General features: G+C 38.2%; 1 protein-coding gene, 1 non-coding gene and 1 pseudogene across 3 annotated transcripts in view; all 3 read left to right on the top strand.

The window, feature by feature from the left end:
- The window catches only part of KIF5B (kinesin family member 5B), a 47,609-nt gene extending 39,986 nt beyond the window's left edge, over window positions 1–7,623 (top strand). For both annotated transcript variants that reach the window (XM_045874254.1, XM_045874255.3), the window contains 3 exons: window positions 29–245; window positions 772–922; window positions 4,799–7,623. In XM_045874254.1, coding sequence (XP_045730210.1) covers window positions 29–245; window positions 772–902 — 348 coding nt within the window. In that variant the 3' untranslated portion in view covers window positions 903–922; window positions 4,799–7,623. The remainder of the gene's footprint in view (window positions 1–28; window positions 246–771; window positions 923–4,798) is intronic.
- Window positions 7,624–9,551: 1,928 nt separating this feature from the next.
- On the top strand, window positions 9,552–9,679 carry LOC123845184 (U2 spliceosomal RNA; annotated as a pseudogene).
- Window positions 9,680–15,386: 5,707 nt separating this feature from the next.
- LOC123845089 (U6 spliceosomal RNA) lies at window positions 15,387–15,491 on the top strand. Its single transcript, XR_006790934.1, has one exon. It is a non-coding gene; the product is annotated as a U6 spliceosomal RNA (small nuclear RNA).
- Window positions 15,492–19,857: the final 4,366 nt, after the last annotated feature.

The following is a 19,857-nucleotide window of genomic DNA, read 5'->3' as shown; positions in this document are numbered from 1 at the left end:
GCTAAACTCCTTATTTATGTACCTTTAGTTGGTACGTGATAATGCAGATCTTCGCTGTGAACTTCCTAAGTTGGAAAAGCGACTTAGAGCTACAGCTGAAAGAGTGAAAGCTTTGGAGTCAGCACTGAAAGAAGCCAAAGAAAATGCATCTCGTGATCGCAAACGCTATCAGCAAGAAGTAGATCGTATAAAGGAAGCAGTCAGGTCAAAGAATATGGCCAGAAGAGGACATTCTGCACAAATTGGTTAGCAGAACACCTTAAAACCTTTTAAACTTTGCTTGGTTTGTTTTTATTTACTTGAAAACATAATATGATTGATTGATTATGTGTTGTCATGTGGTATTTGTCTGTCTTTATTTCTGATTTACCAAAGAGTGGCATTGTTGGGAAGGAAGAGCAAATTAAGGAATAGCTAGATTCACAGGACAATAAGATGAGTGAGAATTACACAAGCATGCAAGAGTGGTCAGGAAAAGGTGACATTATATAGAGAGCATTCTTAAAGAGAGACTTAAAATAAGTTGTCAGCGATAATATTACATGCTTTAGAATAATCATACAGGGATAAGGTCTTTAAGAGGCTAGGGATTATATAGGTCCTGGTGAAAAGGATGTAACCAAAAAGAAAAGAGAGCAATTTTCTGAGGAACAGAACGGCAAAGAAAAACCACATTTGGGAAGTGTTGTGAATAAAGGGAAGAGACCTAAACCGTCACTACAGTCATATGTTAAGATTTATTCTAAAGTCAGTTCTTGTTTTTCATATTAGCTAAACCTATTCGTCCCGGGCAACATCCAGCAGCTTCTCCAACTCATCCAAGTGCAATTCGTGGAGGAGGCGCATTTGTTCAGAACAGCCAGCCAGTAGCAGTTCGGGGCGGAGGCGGCAAACAAGTGTAATTGTTACACAGTAACCACAGGTTTGTAGTTACTCTATCTGGCTTTGGAATCATAGCTCTACATGGAAATGTTCAGCCATTGGTTGTTAAATACTACTTTTTTTGGATTCTCATATTAGTTGTTTTTTTTTTTTTAATGTAGTTATAAAAATAACTTGGCATGATTTCTTCTAGTCTTTTTTTCATGGTTCAGATCATACTCTATTTTCAAATTTGTGTTCTTAATGTTTTTAACCTAACATACTGGATTGTTTTTAAAAGCTCTTATATTCTGTCTAATGGATATACCATGGTTTATAACTATTCCCTTTTATTGGACATTTAATTAAGATAATTTTCTTCTATATTTAATATAAAATGTTTCACATTTCAAATTTCTTACGTGGAAATTTCAGTTTGGAAAATTTCAAGTGTGAAGCACCTTTCTGTGCCCCCTCACCTTTTTTAGATTTTTTTTTTTTTTTAAGATTTTATTTATTTGACAGAGACAGCAAGAGAAGGGAACACAAGCAGGGGGAGTGGGAGAGGGAGAAGCAGGCTCTCCGCGGAGCAGGGAGCCCGATGTGGGACTCGATCCCAGGACCCTGGGACCATGACCTGAGCCGAAGGCAGACGCTTAACGACTGAGCCACCCAGGCGCCCCCTTTTAGATTATTTTCAGAAGAATCCCAGAAGTCGAATTAGAAGAAAGTGTGAACATTTTTAAGGCTCTTGATAACATTTTAATACACTGCTCTCCAGAAAGACTAGGCCAAATTGCATCTTAGCCAAGGATGCTGTCCATTTTGTTGCATCTTTGCCAGCATTGAATATTAATAGTTTTTAAGCTTCTGATTTAATAGTTCAAAATAAGCATCCCGTTGATTTATTAAGAACTTGGATTTTTTTCCCATATATTTATTGGTTCATTTATATTTTCTTTTTTTTCTTTTTTTGAATTCTTTCTGTGTCCTTTTCCATTTACTTGTTGCAAATGATTTTCCTATCAGATTTATGTCTTATCTGTTTCTAATCATACGAGTAATGTCTGTTCCTTGTAGGAAGATAAAGACTTACCACAAAGTAAGAGATGTATATCATCCAGAGATACCACCCAATATATTGTGTGTTGTATATCTTTCTGGTGCTTTCTTTGCATATTATAATCTTTAAATTAATTTTAAGGGGCGCCTGAGTGGCTCAGTCGGTTAAGCGTCTGCCTTTGGCTCAGGTCATGATCCCAGGGTCCTGGGATCTAGCCCTTCATCGGGCTCTTTGCTCAGTGGGGAGCCTGCTTCTCCCTCTCCCTCTGCCTGCTGCTCCCCCTGCTTGTGCTCTGTCCTCTCTCTGACAAATAAATGAAATCTTCTAAAGATAAATTAATTACTTAAACGATTGATGAATACTCTTATACTACTCCTAGTACATATGTTTCTTTGTAGCCTGCTTTTTTAACTTAGCAATTATGTTCTGAACATTTTTTTTTTAATTAAGGATTTTTGTTTACTTACTTGACAGAGAGAGACACAGTGGGAGAGGGAACACAAGCAGGGGGAGTGGGAGAGGGAGAAGCAGGGAGCCCGATGCAGGGCTCCATCCCAGGACCCTGGGATCATGACCTGTTCTGAAGGCAGACGCTTAATGACTGAGCCACCCAGGCACTCCTGTTCTGAACATTTTCTTGTACAACATGGCTAATTAGCTAATAAGCTGCCTAGTATTCCATCATATAGCAGAAACTCAGATTTTTGTTGTTTAGGAAAGTCCCAGATCTCTTTATGCTTTGGGTATTAAAACTAAATAATTAAGATAGTTAACTGTCTCTGATGAATACTAAAGCAAGATATAAATAAACTGACTTGTTTTTACTTTGACGTATTAAATAAGATTGGTTCTCAGTTTGAGTAGAGAATTAAGCAATATTCTGAAGGAATCACATTTCCCAACAATCTCATAAAATTTTTTGTCCATACAGTATAGGATTTAAAATAGAGTGTGACATTGTGAAAAGAATATAGACATTGGAGTTCCATCTAAGTTTAGGAGTCCCAACTTTTCTACTTTTATGACCTTCAGCAAGTTACTTTTTTTAGTATTTAATTTCTTTGTTTTGACTCTTTTTAAATTTCTTAAGCATGAAAATAAATTATGTATTTATGGTCTAAAGCTAATGTATGTACTTATAAAACAGAACATTTTTTCTATAACCACAATAACATTATTGCACCTAACAAAATATTTTTAATATTATCTAATACCAATCCACATTCAGATTTCTCTAATTGTTTTTCCCCCCAAGTCCTTTATAGCTGGTTTATCTAAACCAGGGTATAATCCACGACTGCTGTTTACATTTAGTTAGACCTCCTAAGTCTCTTTTAATCTAGAAAAATCTCCCCTTTTTAATGACATTGACTTATTGAAGAGACTAGGCCAGTTATCTTGCACATATGCCTTCTCTGGGTGTGTGTTTCTATGTGTAATAGCTTGTTCCTCTATTTCCTATATAATGAAAGCATTTATTAGATGGGGTATAAGCATTTCTAACAAGACTACCAAATAGAGTAATATGTGTTTAATACTCTGTCACATCTGTAGACATACAGTAGATCATTTTCCTGCCAGTTAGAGATGGCATCTGTTTTTCCCCATTTGGAGTAATGACTTGAGCCCCTTCGTTAGTGAAATGAAAGTCACTCTTGAGAATTATACAAGCTAAAATGTCGTTACCTAGTACAGAACAGGTGTTCCGTAAGAGGCAAGCTGCTTTTTCTGGAAGTGTAGGTGGGCAAAGGGATTTTCACAGCATAAATATAAATACAGATAGAAGTTTATTCCTTTTGGGTATTGTCCTCACATTAGAATTCATGTGTAAACTTTCAACTCCTGTCTCATTTGCAGAGAGGATAGACCAAGGCCTTTGTTAAATATAACTTAAGTTTTAGCTTGAAAGTAGAATGCTGATCCCAGCGTAATGACAGCAGTTTAGCACATGAGGGAGATAGCTAACCTAGCCAGACTAGGTTTTTAAGACTTGAAATAAAAACTATAGGAGTATAATTGGTAACAGGATTGTTTCATTGCTGGTCCAAAGGATAGTGGTTTTTATTTTTTAAAGCCTTGGATCAGTCAGTCTTAAACCATGATGGAGGAGTATATCAGCCTCATAAGTGATAAATTGTTGAAAAATTAAATAATATGTAGATAAATTTTTAAATAATTTTTTAATTAAGCAAAACATTTCAAAACACTGGGTTTATTTCTGGGAAAGATGACAATGTATAATTGTATAATGTATAATACCGATTCTTTTAGAACCCAGGTTTACATGGCTGGTCTTCTGGCTTGCATAATACTTTCGACAAGTTGAGTTTTCCTAAACACATAGGCAAGTAGGTAGTTTAATACAAGGATGCTTCCAGGTAACAGCAGCTGGAATTGTTGATTTCACTCTTACTTTTCCTATAGCATGTATCTCTTGTTTATACCTATCCTTCTCTCCACCCCACTTTTTATTTTTTACAGCTACCATGAATATAACACTGCTTATTAGTTCATGGTCTTTGGCTTAAGACTGTCACTGACACTGTCTACTGACTTCTATTTTATTAACCATATTTCACTTTTTTCAAAAAATTTAATTCCTACATGTACTTATAACTCTCTTGGGGAGAATAAAAACAAAGGGTTGACGTTTTAAGTATTGTGCTGTTCATAAACTGCTTAGAAGCTAAATAAAAAGAAAAGGAATCAAATCATTTAATAGTGCCATCTTTTTACTTTGGGGGAAAGTGGTCTAAGCTAGTGGCTAAAATGTTTTTAAATATGTTGGTATGTTGTATTTACTTGTTTCATTCTTTTCATGATTACTTCAAACTTGTTTTGTATAAATAAAAGTATTTTCTCATCTGTTTTCAGGCGTTGAAAATAATTGAAGAATGAAGAGGACATAATATCAAGCAGAGTCATTCACTGACTATAACCTCTACCCCCTGGGAATTGTAGAATTACAACCTTTTTTTAATGTATAAATTATACCTGGCCTGTACAGCCGCTTCCTACCCACTCTTCTTGTAAACTCTGCTGCTTCCCAACACAACTAGAGTGCAATTTTGGCGTCTTAGGAGGGGAAAAAATGACAGTTTACAACTGTGGTCCTATTTATTACACAGTTTGTCTTTCGTGTCTTAAATTTAGTCTTCATTGTGCCAAGCTAACTGTACCATATAGGATTGTGCTTTTTGTACTTGGTTTTTTTTGTGTGTGTTTGTGTTTTTTAATCTCAGTTTAAGTTACGTAGCTGCTACTGCTTCTTATTTTTCTTTTCTTAGTAAAATGTCTTCCTTACTTTAGGGAAAATGGAACATTTAGATTAAATGTCATAAATTTCACCACTTAAAACACTACATGCCCACAAAATATATCAGGTCAGTACTGTACTTTAAAATCCCTTGAAATGATTTCAGAGTTAAATTTTGTATTGTGTCTGAAGTTTGCTTCTGAAAACTACTATTTGAGCACTGAAACCTTAAAACTGCATAACGAGGCATTTGAGACTGAGCACGGCTACTTTAATTCTCTTCATGAAATGCCTGTTGAGAAATACCTTAAAATATCAAAAGCAAATCTCCGTTTAAGAAAGAGGTTTTGGAGAAGGAATTCTATTTCTCTTCCCAGTTCTATAATCAACATGGCGTGATGGAATGAAAACACTCTGCTTCATTCTGGTGAGCCTGCTAATTAATACAAGAATTGGACAGATACTAATTTGTCATCTTAATATAGTGAAATGAATTAAGATTCTACAGGATTAAACAGCATTTATATTGTTAACTACTGTATTGGTTGATCTAAATTTATAACCAGTGGAAATTGAGAAAAAGTATGGAAGAACTTAACGGTAAGCTTATAAATCTGTAGGTGAATTTTGGTCTGAAATCCCTGAGGTGTTTTTAACCTGCTACACTAAGTCATATACTGTAATTTATTTCTTGTTTAGTTAGTCTAGAAATAGTAAAGTGCAAGTCACTAATAATCCTCAAAGAAATTTTAATTGGCTATAGCCCATAATTTTGTAATTCGTACTAAGTGTATCCGTTTTTGCCACTTTTTCCTCAGCTGATTAAACGACGTCAAAAGATTACTTTCGGAAGCTCTAAATGTAATAGGGAGAGAGATTTCAATATTTGCTTCATCTGTGTGTGGGGTGACTATACCTATGTTAGCAGAAATTTGCAGAGAAGGACGATTTAAGGTGATTCAGTCAGTACAGAAAGTTGGAAAATTCTGTGTTAGGATCTTGCTGGCAGAATTAACTTTTTGAAAAAGTTTTATACACAGATATTTGTATTAAATTTGGAGCCATAGAAGACTCAGATCATAATTGGCTTATTTTTCTATTTAACTATTGTAATTTCCACTTTTATAATAGTTTTGATTTAAAAGATAAATTTATTTATTTATTTTTTTAACAGTCAAAAGTCCTTGCTGTTGTAGTCTGCAACCTTTAAAATGATTGTGTTGCTTTTCGGATTGGTCAAAAGAAACACTCCAGAAATTGAGATGAAAACTTGGTGTGCAGCAAGATTGAAGTAATACAGTTAACTAAAAAAAAGTGCTATCGCCTAATTTTGGTGATAGTTTTCTAAATGGAGAAATATTGGACTGCATTCACATAGACACTGATACTTTGTTTTCAAAAGAAAGCTTCTTTGGCAGTATTAAATGAAATAGAATTTTTTTTCTCTTTCATCTGAACATTATGGTAGTTTCATTCTTGTAAGATGTATCACGGGTATTGGTGCTGTGTAACAAACAATTGTATCTAGCATGTGGTTCAGAATACACCATGTTAGGGTTTTTTAAATATCGAAGTGGTTCTTTTCTATTTATAATTTCAGACTTTCACAAAGTGTACAAAGAATTTCATAAATTAGTTTTCAGTGAACTCTTTTTGCTATGGTAGGTCATTAAACAGCATTTACTCTTACAAATGAAAATTTCTGATCATCTAGAACATTGACGCTTACTTCAATTAGCGGTGTCTTTTTTTTTTTGACTGAATATTAACGTTCCTCTGAATGGTATTGATAAATGGTTCAGAAGAGAAACTCAGTGAAATAAAAGAGTAATATTTATTCATGGTGATCAATTAAATTATTTGCCTAACTTAAGCAAGCTACTGTTCGTAACTTTCAATTTGACATAAGGTGACAGAAAAGAATCTGCGTATACCTGTGGAATATGTTGGTTTATTTTCAGTGCTTGAAGATACACTCAAAGATAATTGGTTTGGGAAGACGCCATATAATTTTTAAGTTTTAAGTTAACCTGCATGCTGTAAATGTGTTTTATGTTTAAATAAAGAGGAAAAATTTTTTGAAATGTAATAACTTTCTTAAAATTTATTTGATTAAGTATTAGGTTGATTTTATAGGACTAAGTGGCCTTTTGTCTTGCAGATGGTGACTAAAATGTTATACTCGTATATATTTTGTTTCCTAATGTATTGCATACTCTTTGGACAGTGGGTATTAAATATGTAGACTGAAAAATTAAGAGCCAGAAATGAATCCTCAGTCTCACCTATGTTATTTAGTGTAGCCTCCCTACATGGTTCTGTTGATCTGAGCCCGATTGTTTCATTAACCTGTATAAGATGTGTTTGTTTTTTCAATATTTACTCAGTGGTCCTCAGTGGTCATTCAGGCCTAGCTGGAGAAAACTAAAAGACTATTCATGAATTCTAGTGGTGATTTGGCTTTTTGTTGGGGGTAGGGGAGAGGGATAATATTTTTAAATTCCAAATGTTTAATCACATATAAAAGCATATAGTAAATAATGAAGATCCAAGTACCTATCACTCAGTTTCAACAATTAAGCAGCTCATGGCTAATCTTCATCTTATTTCATCCATAACCCCACTTGTGTGTCCCCTCCCCTTATTATTTTGAAGCAATCCCAGATATCATATGTATTTATACATAAATATTTCAGCATATATATTAAAATACTCCTTAAAACATACAAATACCATTATCACACACAAAAAATAATTTCCTAAACAAAATTTCAATGTTTATAAACTGTTTGAATCCAGATCCAATTAAAATCCATATATTGCAGTAGTATTCCCTCCCATTTTTTTTCCCCCTAATAATTAGTTTATGAGGAAAAGAGGTTATTCGTTGTGTAGATTCCCAAATTTTGCTGATTGCATTCCTTTGATACAACTGTCCTTGGTATTTCCTGTGAATTTATTCTGGATCCAGAGACTTCAGATTCAGATTTTTGTTTTTGTTGGGAGGGGGGCAGCATTACTTCATAGGTGGTGTGGTACTCTTCCATCAGGTGGCACATAATGTCTAGTTCTTACTGGGTTATAAGCTGCCATTGATGATCAGTCCCTTTATCCATCAATTAATTAGGGGTTACAGAATGGCATTTTTTTTTTTTTTTAAGATTTTATTTATTTGACAGAGCGAGAGCAGGAACACAAGCAGGGGGAGTGGGAGAGGGAGAAGCAGACTTCCTGCCGAGCAGGGAGCCTGATGTGGGACTCGATCCCAGGACCCTGGGACCATGACCTGAGCCGAAGGCAGACGCTTAACGACTGAGCCACCCAGGCACCCCAGAATGGCAATATTCTAATTTGGTCATTCTTTCACTTGTTGGTTGCGATTGAGAACTTTGCCTTCATCTATTTGATTACCCAGTGGTATAGTTTGTATAGGGAAAACAGGATAAATGATTGATTCTTTTCCTTTACTTGAAAGTTTCAAAATGATCATTTCATTATCCTCATCCAGTGGACCAGTTGTGCCTTTTTTCCTTGTTTTTGTATGTTATTTGGTTATTATCTTTTAAGAGTGCTCTATGAGCCTCTGTCATTTTTCCCTTTCATGGAGAGATTTAAATGGAAACAGATTCTTAATAAGGTTATCTCCTAACTGGACACTGATGCAGTCTGTCTTATCAGGGCCTCCAGTGTGCTAACCACTTCTGTCTCATCCAGCTCAATAAGCTTAACAGTGTCGATGTGATGTTCTGTGGAATGACCAGATAATCCAGATCACTTCAAACTTAGGACAGAGGGCAGGAGAGTTAACATGGCCCTGGAGCAAAATTGTACGTGTATGTTGTCTGCTACATGTGAATGTAAACTGCTTTTGGTCCTCCTGTAATCTGAAGGGAGCACATTATATACTGATTTGGCTGGTAGGTGTGGGAAGGGAGGGCACAGCAGTTTCAGAGGCTTCTGTTTGCCTTTGGCATAGCCTGTATCCCACAGGCCAAAGTTGCATGTGGGGAGTCCTGCCACTTATTGAGTATGTCAATTCTAGTTACACATGCAGACAGGGAAATGACCCAAGAGATGAGCCTGCAAAGCATATGCATTTTTTTTTAACTATTCTATACATTACTCTGCTCCTCATGATAAGTACTCTTTAATCCCCATCACCTCTTTCATTCACCTCCCCTCTGGTAACCAGCAGTTTGTTCTCTATGGTTAAGAGTCTGTTTCTTGGTTTGTTCTCACTCTTGTATTTCCTCGTCTCGTTAATGTTCTTGAGTTCCACATACGAGTGAAATCATATTGTATGTGTCTTTCTCTGACTTCACTTAGCATTATACTCTCTAGATCCATCCATGTTGCAAATGGCAACATTTCATCGCTTCCTGGCCTTTTGGCTAAGATCAAGTGTAGTATCTGTTCTTATCAGTTTTCATTCTTTTTTATGGATAGATAGGTAATATTCTATTATATACATATATACACACATGCACACGGTATCTTTATCCATTCATCTATCATTGGACACGGGCTGTTTTCATAGTTTGGCCATTGTAAATAGTGCTGCAATAAACATAGGGGTGCATGTATCCTTTGAATTAATGTTTTTGTAATTTGGGGATAAGTACAGTACAATTACTGGATCATAGGATAGTACTATTTTTAACATTTTGAGGAACCTCCATACTGTTTGCATTCTCACCTACAGTGCAAGAGCATTCCTTTTTCTCCACATCCTCACCAATACCTGTTTTCTTGTGTCTTAATTAGCCATTCTGATAGGTGTGAGGTGATCCCTCATTGTGGTTTTGACTTGTATTTCCCTGATGATGAGTGATGTTGAGCATCTTTTCATGTCTGTTGGCCATCTGGATGTCTTTGGAGAAGTGTCTTCTGTACATTTTTAAATTGGATTATTTGGTTTTTAAGTGTTTTTAAGGGTTTTTTTTTTTTAAGATTTATTTTTAGAATGAGCAAGTGGGGGGAGAGGCAGAGGGAAAGAATCTCAAGCAGACCCCCCACTGAGCACGGAGCCCAACGCAGCGCTCAATCTCAAGATGATGAGATCATGACCTGAGCCAAAAACAAGAGTCAGACACTTAATTGAGCCACCCAGGCGCCCTGTATCAGTTCTTTATGTATTTTGGATGCTAACCCTTTTATCAGATATGTCATTTGCAAATACCTTCTCCCATTCAGTATATTGTGTTTTAGTTTTGTCGACTGTTTGCTTTCCTGTGTAGAAGCTTTTTATTTTGATGCAGTGCCAAAAGTTTATTTTTGCTTTTATTTCCCTTGCCTTAGGAGACTTAACTAGAAAGATGTTGTTATCGCCAATGTCAAAAGAAATTACTGTGCTCTCTTCTAGGATTTTTATGACTTCATGTCTCACATTTAGGTCCTTAATCCATTTTTGAGTTTATTTTTGTGTGGTGAAAGACAGTGTCCAGTTTCATTCTTTTGCATGTAGCTGTCCAGTTTTCCCAACACCGTTTGTTAAAGAGACTGTCTTTTTCCAATTGCATATTCTTTCCTCCTTTATTGAAGATTAATTGACCATATAATTGTGGATTTATTTCTGGGTTTTCTAGTCTGTTTCATTGATCTGTGTGTCTATTTTTGTGCCAGTGCCATACTGTTTTGATCGTTGCTGCAGCTTTGTAATATAATTTGAAGTCTGGAATTGTGATATATCCAGTTTCATTTTTCTTTTTCAAGATTGCTTTGGCTATTCAAGGTCTTTTGTGGATCCATACAAATTTTATGATTGTTCTAGCTCTGAAAAATGCTGTTGGTATTTTGATAGGGATTGCATTACATTTGTAGATTGCTTTGTAGCATAGACATTTTAACAATATTCTTCCAACCCATTAGCATAATGCAGTTATAATATGGGCACATATACATTTATAACTTGGCCAACACTTCTGTTATTTATTTATTTTTTTAATTTACTTGACGGGAGAGAGCACAAGCAGGGGGAGCAGAAGAGGGAGAAGCAGGGTCCCCACTGAGCAGGGAGCCCGATGCAGGGCTCGATCCCAGGACTCTGGGATCATGACCTGAGCCTAAGTCAGACACTTAACCAACTGAGCCATCCAGGCACCGCCCAACACTTCTGTTATTATTACTGTGCCTCTATATGCACCCCTCCCGCCATGATGATGCTTCAGATTTCTGGGTGTCAGTGTCAACCCCGACCTGTGTCCAGTAGCCCTCCCTCAAAATATTCAGGTATCCCTATCCCCCTTTCTCTGTTGTACAGTTCTGAATAAATGACCTTAATTCCTTTTGGGGCCAGATGGGCAATTGTTTTAGTTTGTGCATGCTTGTGTTGCTGCCAGGTCCTTCCTTCTGGGTTCTCAACCTCTTTATTGTGTGTTCTGAGTTGGAAAACTGGCTTGGCTAACTGGGGAAAGGGTTGTGACTTTATTAGGGCAACTACCCTCAGCTTCCCTGTCATCTTCCATCAATATCCTGCTGGTAAAAACTGCCCATATATGTTGCCCCTAGACATACTGTGTTCTGTTAGTCATATCTATAATTCTCTTTGAGTCCAGTCCCCTCGGCTGCCAGGCCAGCCCTGTTGCACAGTATGATAGTTGTATTCATCTGTCTTCTGCTAGTTAGGCACCACCACCTGGCCTTTATATTGGAGAAGGTGGGGAGAATTTCATCCCCTCCATTGAATCTAGTTCTATAACAGCCTCATTTACCATCAGGCAGGTTCTACCTTACAGAAGAGAGCCACTGCTGAACTTTTTACCTTAACCAAGTGATTGCCAATGATACATGTAGATATTTTGTATCCCTCATATGTGAGGAGGGCACTTCACCACTGTTATTCTCCCCCAAAACTCCTCACCCCAGTCTAATTGTGAGAAGAACACCAGACAAACCAATTAGAGGATCATTCTACAAAATGCTAACCAGTACTCTTCCAAAGTGTCGTGGTCATGAAAAACAAGGAAAGACAAGCTGTCAAAAATCACAGGAGACTAAGGAGACTTGACAACTAAATGCAGTGTGGTGTCTTAAGATTGGATCCTGGAACAAAAAGATAACCAGTGGAAAACCTGGTGAATAAGGAACGTAACAGTTAATTTCTTAGTTTTGATGCAATGGTGATGTAAGATGTTAACATTAGGAGAAACTGGGTAGAGGGTATAAGGAAATTCCCTCTATTACCTTTACAACCTTGTAAATCTAAAATTATTCTGAGATAAAAGGTTTATTTAATAATTTATAAAGCCACAGGAAATGGAGATGACAGCAATAACATTCTGGAAACTGGAAAGCAAAACTTAGCAGACCCCAGAAACCTGACTCCTAAGCCAACAGTGGGGAATGCCAAGAAGCAACCCAATATCCCCCCCATAGAACTCCCAAACGTTATGAATATGACATCAGGTACCAGCGGGAGGAGCCTGAATATAGGATTAGTTGAAAGTATTTAGGACTTTAAATTTGATCCCCAGATGGGGTCTTCAATACTACGCAGCTTGGCAACTGCCTCTCCAACATCCCTGCATAAGCCTGTGTGTTTATTTAGAAGGGATAAAACAGAGGGTCTCTATACTAGGAAACACCAGGAAGAGCTGAGGGTAAGGTGACCTACTGAGGAGTAAGGAGCATGCCAATTATCAATTTATTGCCTCTCATCCCCAAATTCACCCTTAGTTGCTATTAGGGGTTGAATTGTGCGCCCCCCCTTCAATTCCTATGTTAAAGTCCAAACCCCTAGCACCTTAGAATATGACCTTACTTGGATAATGGGGTCTTTTCAGAGGTAATGAAGTTAAAGGTCACCAGAGTGTCTCTTAATCCACTATGTCTGGGGTCCTTATAAAGACTAATTTGACACAGAGGGAAGATGGTGTGAGGAGACACAGGAAGAACACAGTCATCTACAACCCAAGGAGAGGTCTGGCATAGATCCTTCCCTTGGCCCTCAGAAGGAATCAACTCTGCCAACACCCTGATTTTGGACTTCAGCCTCCTCAGTTGTGAGACCATAAATTTCTGTTAAGTCAGTCAGGCTGTGGTACTTGGTTATGGCAGCCCTAGCAAACTAATACAATTGGCTACACTATAGGATTGAGCTGGACCCTTCAAGCATTTTTCCTTTTCTCCTTTCTCAGCTGGCATGCTTTAGTTTGCTTTTTCTTGTTAATACCATCCAGTTGTTAGTGGTGTGTTTGTTGTGGTTTTGGGTGGAGACATCCAGTGGCTCTTAGCTCCAGGATACACAGTCTCTAAGTGAGCTTGCAGCCCTGGCCATGTGACTGCCTCTCTGGTGGCCGGTGAATGGACTTCCAAAGGCCTGATTCCCTCTGTGAGCCTGCCTGCCCTTCAGCCTCATGGAGAGGCATTTCCTGCTCACCTATCCTCTGGAGGAGGGGTGTGCTAGGCTCACCCCTCTTGTATCCCAGGGATATATGGTTCTTCCCAGTGCCAGTCATGGTTCCCTGCTTGCCTGGGAACCCTAGAAAACTTCACCATCCACTGGACTGCAGTCACACCTTCGCCAATGAGATCTGAATCCCAGACATGGGGGAGGGGCCCCCTTCAAGGTTTGTGTCTTTCTTGGGTACTCTCCCTTAGCCCTAGAGTGTTCTTTGAAGTTGTCTGTACCCATTTATACTTAATCCCTTTGGACCATGACTGATACAGAAAGTAATATGAAAGTTTATAATTATTATTTAAAACTTCAGCCCTTTTCCCCTCACTTGGCTACCTGAATGCTGGCAGCCAGGCTTATGCTCCCCATCCAGAAGATAAGATTCTTCTGTGAAAAATTTGACAGCTGATACTGAGGGTACCCAAGGAAGCAGTTTCAGAAATGTCAGTCAAGAAATCTTACTTACATGAATTAATTGCTTCCAGTCAGCTTCTTTGTGTCGCCATCTTAAATATGTACAGGCAACCAAGGATCATCAGGCATTTGAGGAAAGCCTTTAAAGTGAAAGGATCAAAACAAAACAAATTTTAAAAATAATAGGGAGAGGGGCACCTGGGTGGCTCAGTCGGTTAAACGGCTGCCTTCGGCTCAGGTCATGATCCTGGGGTCCTGGGATCGAGCCCCACGTCTGGCTCCCTGCTCGGTGGAGAGCCTGCTTCTCCCTCTCCCTCTGCCTGCCGCTCTGCCTACTTGTGTTCTCTCTCTCTCTGTCAAATAAATAAATAAAATCTTAAAAAAAAAATTAACAATTAAAAAAATAGAAAGTGGGTCTATGAAGGGAGAAGGGAACATTTTAAAGAGCTACCACTAATATTCTCAGGTTTTGAAATAATAAAAAAGTTTGTCTCCACTAAAAAAGAAACAGGGGGCCTGGGTGGCTCAGTCATTAAGCGTCTGCCTTCAGCTCAGGTCATGATCCCAGGGTCCTGGGATTGAGCCGCGCATCGGGCTCCCTGCTCGGCGGGAAGCCTGCTTCTCCCTCTCCCCCTCCCCCTGCTTGTGTTCCCTCTCTCGCTGGTCTCTCTCTGTCAAATTAATTAATTAATTTTAAAAAAAGAAACAAAAAACCAAGGGACCATAAGAAAAAAATATTCAGAAAACAAAAAGTCTTCACTAATTGAGAGGAGGAGAGGTTAGGTGGGAGTGTATGTGTGTGTATGTGTGATGAAGAGGGTTCACTCCTCATCTTCCATAGTGACAACTGATAATGCTTAACCATGAATAATCAAGAAGTAGCAGGGATTGGGAGATGAAAAAAATGAAAGTGGCTGCTTCTGGAGAGTGGCAAACAGGTAAGGTGGACCAGGGAACCCTTTTTTTGTTTTGTTTTGATTTGGGGGTGGGAGAATCACTGCTTTTTTTTTTTTTTTTAAAGATTTTATTTAAAATCTGGGCAAGGAGCCCGATGTGGGACTCGATCCCAGGACCCTGGGATCATGACCTGGGCCGAAGGCAGCTGCTTAACAGACTGAGCCACCCAGGCGTCCCGGAACCACTGCTTTTTGAAACAAGTTTTCTAAAGCATGTTTGACTTTTCAGGGCTCAGCTTGGTATTCTGTCTTCAGTGGCTCTCCTTTGAAGAGGGCTTTGGATGCTAGTTCCAGGTTCTTGACCTAACAGAATTTAACTTACTCATTTGTAGAACAATGCATTGTCATTTGAAAACCTCATGGTGACTCTTTCATCTCTTGTTGCTCTATCATTCTTTGATGCCAAGTAACCTTTTCTAGAGTTAAAAAAAAATCTGGTGCCTGCTTCAGCAGCAGATATACTAAAAATTGGAATGATACACAGAAGATTAACATGACCCCCTGTGCAAAGATGACATGCAAATTTATGAACATTCCAAATTTTTTAAGTAAAATGTTTCTCTGAGTTCAAATATATATAAAAACAAATGTAAATAGATATATCTCACATCTGAAGGGTTTATTTTAAATTAAGCCTTCATAATCACTGACTATATATGAAAACAAATCCACAAGTTCTCTCAAATGGAAATAAACATTTATTGAAAGTACTTCTTTATTAAATAAATGCTCCAAATTTTGAAAATTTAGAAGTTTGTCTTATTGTGGTAAGATGCACATAAAATTTACCATTTTAATTATTTTTAGGTGTACAATTCAGTAGTGTTGGAAGAGAAGTGCTTTTTAAAGAAAATGTATGCAAAAATTAGCTCAGGATTGGAATTATTTGTGTCATGACATACACCAAAATATTTAATGTTCCTCATTTCATATTAGCTTGATGAAATAATGTTAACATTATAAACTTCCAAATGTCTCCACTGTAGGTAAGATTAGAACCTATGAGAACTATTTAAAATATTCAAGAAATTAACTCATTTTTTCACCCACTTAAGAGCCATTTGGGGAGCCATTTGAAATAAAAAGTAGTGTAACTAAATCTAAGCAATTCCAAATAAACGCCCATTGTTTCTTGAGAGACAAGACATCACCAGTATGAGCTACAGAAAACACCCACGTTAACATCTTGGATATATTATTTTCTCGCTGAATAAAAAGTTAGGCACACAGCTTTTCTATACAATAACTGGGATTGTGCACAGTCCCCCTCCACACTGCTCTGAAAATGAACTTTTGTTTTATGCAGATGTAGGCGAATTAGAATGAACAAAAGGCACACATTTGAAGACTGAGAACATTCAACTGAAAAGGAAAAACAGATTTTTCTTCCATGAGACAGGAGACCAGATGTAACTGGTTTACAGACTGTTCTGCAGCGGGCAGGTTAGAAGGTTCCAGCTGTCCTGTCTTTGAAAGTGGCGGTCTACCAGCAAGTATTTTCTAACTGCTCCTGCCAAGGTTGCCGACATGGCCTATCTGAAAGAATAAACGGAAGAAGTCGAACCTCCTTCTGGTCTCCTCTGGCCCAGCATCAGTGTCAGGGACCAACTTCTGCCCACACCCACTATCGCAATAGCTCGCGCATGTTAAGGTCTGAGCCATTTGCTAGAGGATGGGGCCCACAGGGAGCTGATGGGGCTGGGAAAGTGCTGCAAATCTTTTCACAGAACTTATGGGAGAGGGAGCCTGCATAACCCTTCCCAAGAAGACTGATGGAAATATGCTGGGTTGTTAGGAATGTTGAGGCCAGATCCCTGAGCCTGGACACAGAGGCAACCATGAGCCCTTCCTGCCCCATTCCCCGCACACATGCTCCAAAAGGCTACATTCACTCTGACATCCAACAATAACTCCACTGAGACTGTGAAGCCAGGCAACTGCACTGTGTCGTCCATGGCCACTGTTGTTGGTCACAGTCCAGAATGATCACACCTCTGCTCTGTCCAATTCCTGCTTGCTTCTCCACGCTTCTTCATTCATCCCTTAAACACCGATGTTCCCATTGCTCTTCTGGCAATGCACAGTTTCTGACATGTGCCCTCATGATTCTAATGTAATCATCATCTATATGCTGATAAATCCAAAATCTGCTTCTCTAACCCTAATCTCTGCCCTGAATTTTAACTCCTATATCCAACGGCATGCAGGCCTTATCGGGTGCAAGGCCTCAGAGGCACTAGAAAACCCTCAAACATTATGTGTGTAAATAAACTCCGCAATCTCTTACTTGAAATCCTTGGGGACAAAGCTTTCATGGGATTTTGAGTTTTTCCAAACTTAGAAAAAGTAATATATAGTATATAAATACTACCACCAGTGAGGTCTAGGCCAGTGCCATATAATCAGTCTTTTTCTTCAGTTTTGCTGAAGAAAATTCCACTATTCACATTAAGTGGAATATACAAAGGCTAAAAATAGTCTTATGTCAGCTGAGGTCACATTTTGTTAGCAAATGAATTTGCACCAAATTGACAAACTTAAGGACTTCTTAGGTGTTGGAATTGTGAATCAGTGATTATTGAACTTTATCTGTCACACATAAGATATTAAAGGGCAATTATCCCTAATATACACAGAGCTCTTAGAAATTAATAAGAACAAGAAAGATGAAACCCAGAAGGAAATTGGACCAAGGGCATGAATAGACCATTTAAAGATAACATTTTAAAAATGTTCAACCATACTAACTGCAAGTTGTAAAGATATGCAACTATAAGATATTTTCTGCTTCTCAGATAAGCAGGAATAAATAATAATTTAGCAAAGGTATAGAGAAATAGGCATTCACATATACTATTAGTGAGTTAATATTTGTAAAAACCTTAGAACAGTTGCCTAGCACATAGTAAACTTTACATAAGTGCTTGTTAAATAAATATTGGGAGACATTTTTGTTGGTAAAAACTTGGGGGAAGACAACTTACCAACAGTTGATATTAAAATTTTAAATGTCTATATTCTGATGATATCCAGCACCTCCGATTCTAAGAATTTATTCCACCAAAATACTCAAGCAAAGATATATTATGTAGAAAGATGTTCATCGAATTACTGTAATCATGAAATTTGGAAACATCACTGCCATCTTTGGTGGTGTGTTTCTCCTCAAGCTGGTAGGAAGGCAGCCCTGGCAGCTCCACGCATCACATCCAGACACATCAACATCCAGGGGAAGAAGAGAATGCCTTCCTGGGGCTCACTTCTAGGACTAGACAAACTTTTCCCAGAAACTTCCCAGTAGACTTCCTCTCTGTTCTCATTGGACATTTCTGAGGTCCATGAACCTTCCCACACCAACTCCCAGCAAAGGGAATGGCATTACTCCAGGCCAGTGGTTCTCAAACATTGTTTATCTTGGGACCAGTTCAGGTGCTTAAAAATTAAGGATTCCAGCACCTGGGTGGCTCAGTCATTGAGCGTCTGCCTTCGGCTCAGGTCATGATCCCGGGGTCCTGGGATTGAGCCCCGCATCGGGCTCCCTGCTTGGCGGGGAGCCTGCTTCTCCCTCTCCCACTCCCCCTGCTTGTGCTCCCTCTCTTGCTGTGTCTCTCTCTGTCAAATAAATAAAATCTTTAAAAAAAAAAATTAAGGATTCCAAGTTTATATCTATTACTAAAATTTCTAAATAATTATTAATTTAAAAACAACAACAATAAATCCATTAAATGTTAACATGTTAATAGCTGTATTTTCCAAAGCAAAAGCATTTTTAAAATAAAAATTACATGTATTTAAGATGTAAACATGATGATTTGATATACATACAAGTGCTTACTACAATCATGCTCATTGACATACTTGTCCTCGCACATAGTTACCAAGTGTGTGCGTGATGACAGCACCTGAAATCTGTTCTCTCAGCAAATTTCCAGTATTCAATACAGTATTATTAACTCTAGTCATGTTGTATGTTAGATCTCTAGACTTACTCATCCTACATAACTGCAACTTTGTACCTTTTGGCCAACATCTCCCCATTTCTCCCTACTTTAGGCCCTGGAAACCATCTTTCTACTCTCTGCTTCTATGTATTTGACTTTTTTTAGAGTCAACATAGAAGTGAGATCATGCAGTTTTTTTTTTTCTTTCTGTGTCTGATTTATTTCACTTGGCATAATGTCCTCCAGGTTCATCCATGTTGTCACAAATGGCAAGATTTCCTTCTTTTTTAAGGCTGGAGAATATTCCATCGAATGTACATACAATTTCTTTATCAATTCATCCGTTGACGAAAACTTCGGTTGTTTCCATGTCTTGGCTCTTGTGAATAATACTGCAATGAACATGGGAGTGCACATATCTCTTCAAGATACTGATTTCCTTTTGGGGAGTGTTATACCCAGAAGAGGGATTGCTGGATCATATGGAAGTTCTGTTGTTAGCCATAGTGAAAGCATTGAATGAGAACAGTGGCCTTGCTTTCCATTTTTGCAAATACTTTAATATTTGGCTTAGTGTAAGACAGTTGGATTCTCATATATGCTTTTGCATTCGTTGAATCTGTTGGAATCTGTTGGTAGAAGTAAGTATTTAAAAAAAAAAAAATCCAGCCTCATTCAGATATGTAGCTGGAAAAGGGAGAAACTCACAGACCCCTAAAAAGGGTCTCAGAAACCCCAGGGCCTCTGGCTGCATTTTAGGAACCTCTGCCTTATGCAGGGAGGCTCACCCCCGAAGGAGGGGGTGGATCATTCTCTCCTAGAGCTTACAGCTGTTAGGACAGGGAGTGGAAATGTGAACTAAGTCCTACTCTGCCAGAAGGAGAGAGGAGAAAACAGATAACGGTCAGGAAGAAGGAAGGCTACTGACAGGACCACCAGCCATGTCCCTCTACAAACTTTTCTCTAGAGCA

Source organism: Mirounga angustirostris, unplaced genomic scaffold (genome assembly GCF_029215605.1).
Source record: "Mirounga angustirostris isolate CCGP_5_RB_7025 unplaced genomic scaffold, mMirAng1.0.hap1 SCAF_5, whole genome shotgun sequence".
In the NCBI taxonomy this organism is placed as follows: Eukaryota; Metazoa; Chordata; class Mammalia; order Carnivora; family Phocidae; genus Mirounga; species Mirounga angustirostris.
Note: the sequence above shows the minus strand (reverse complement) of the source record. Positions and strands in the feature narration are given on the sequence as shown.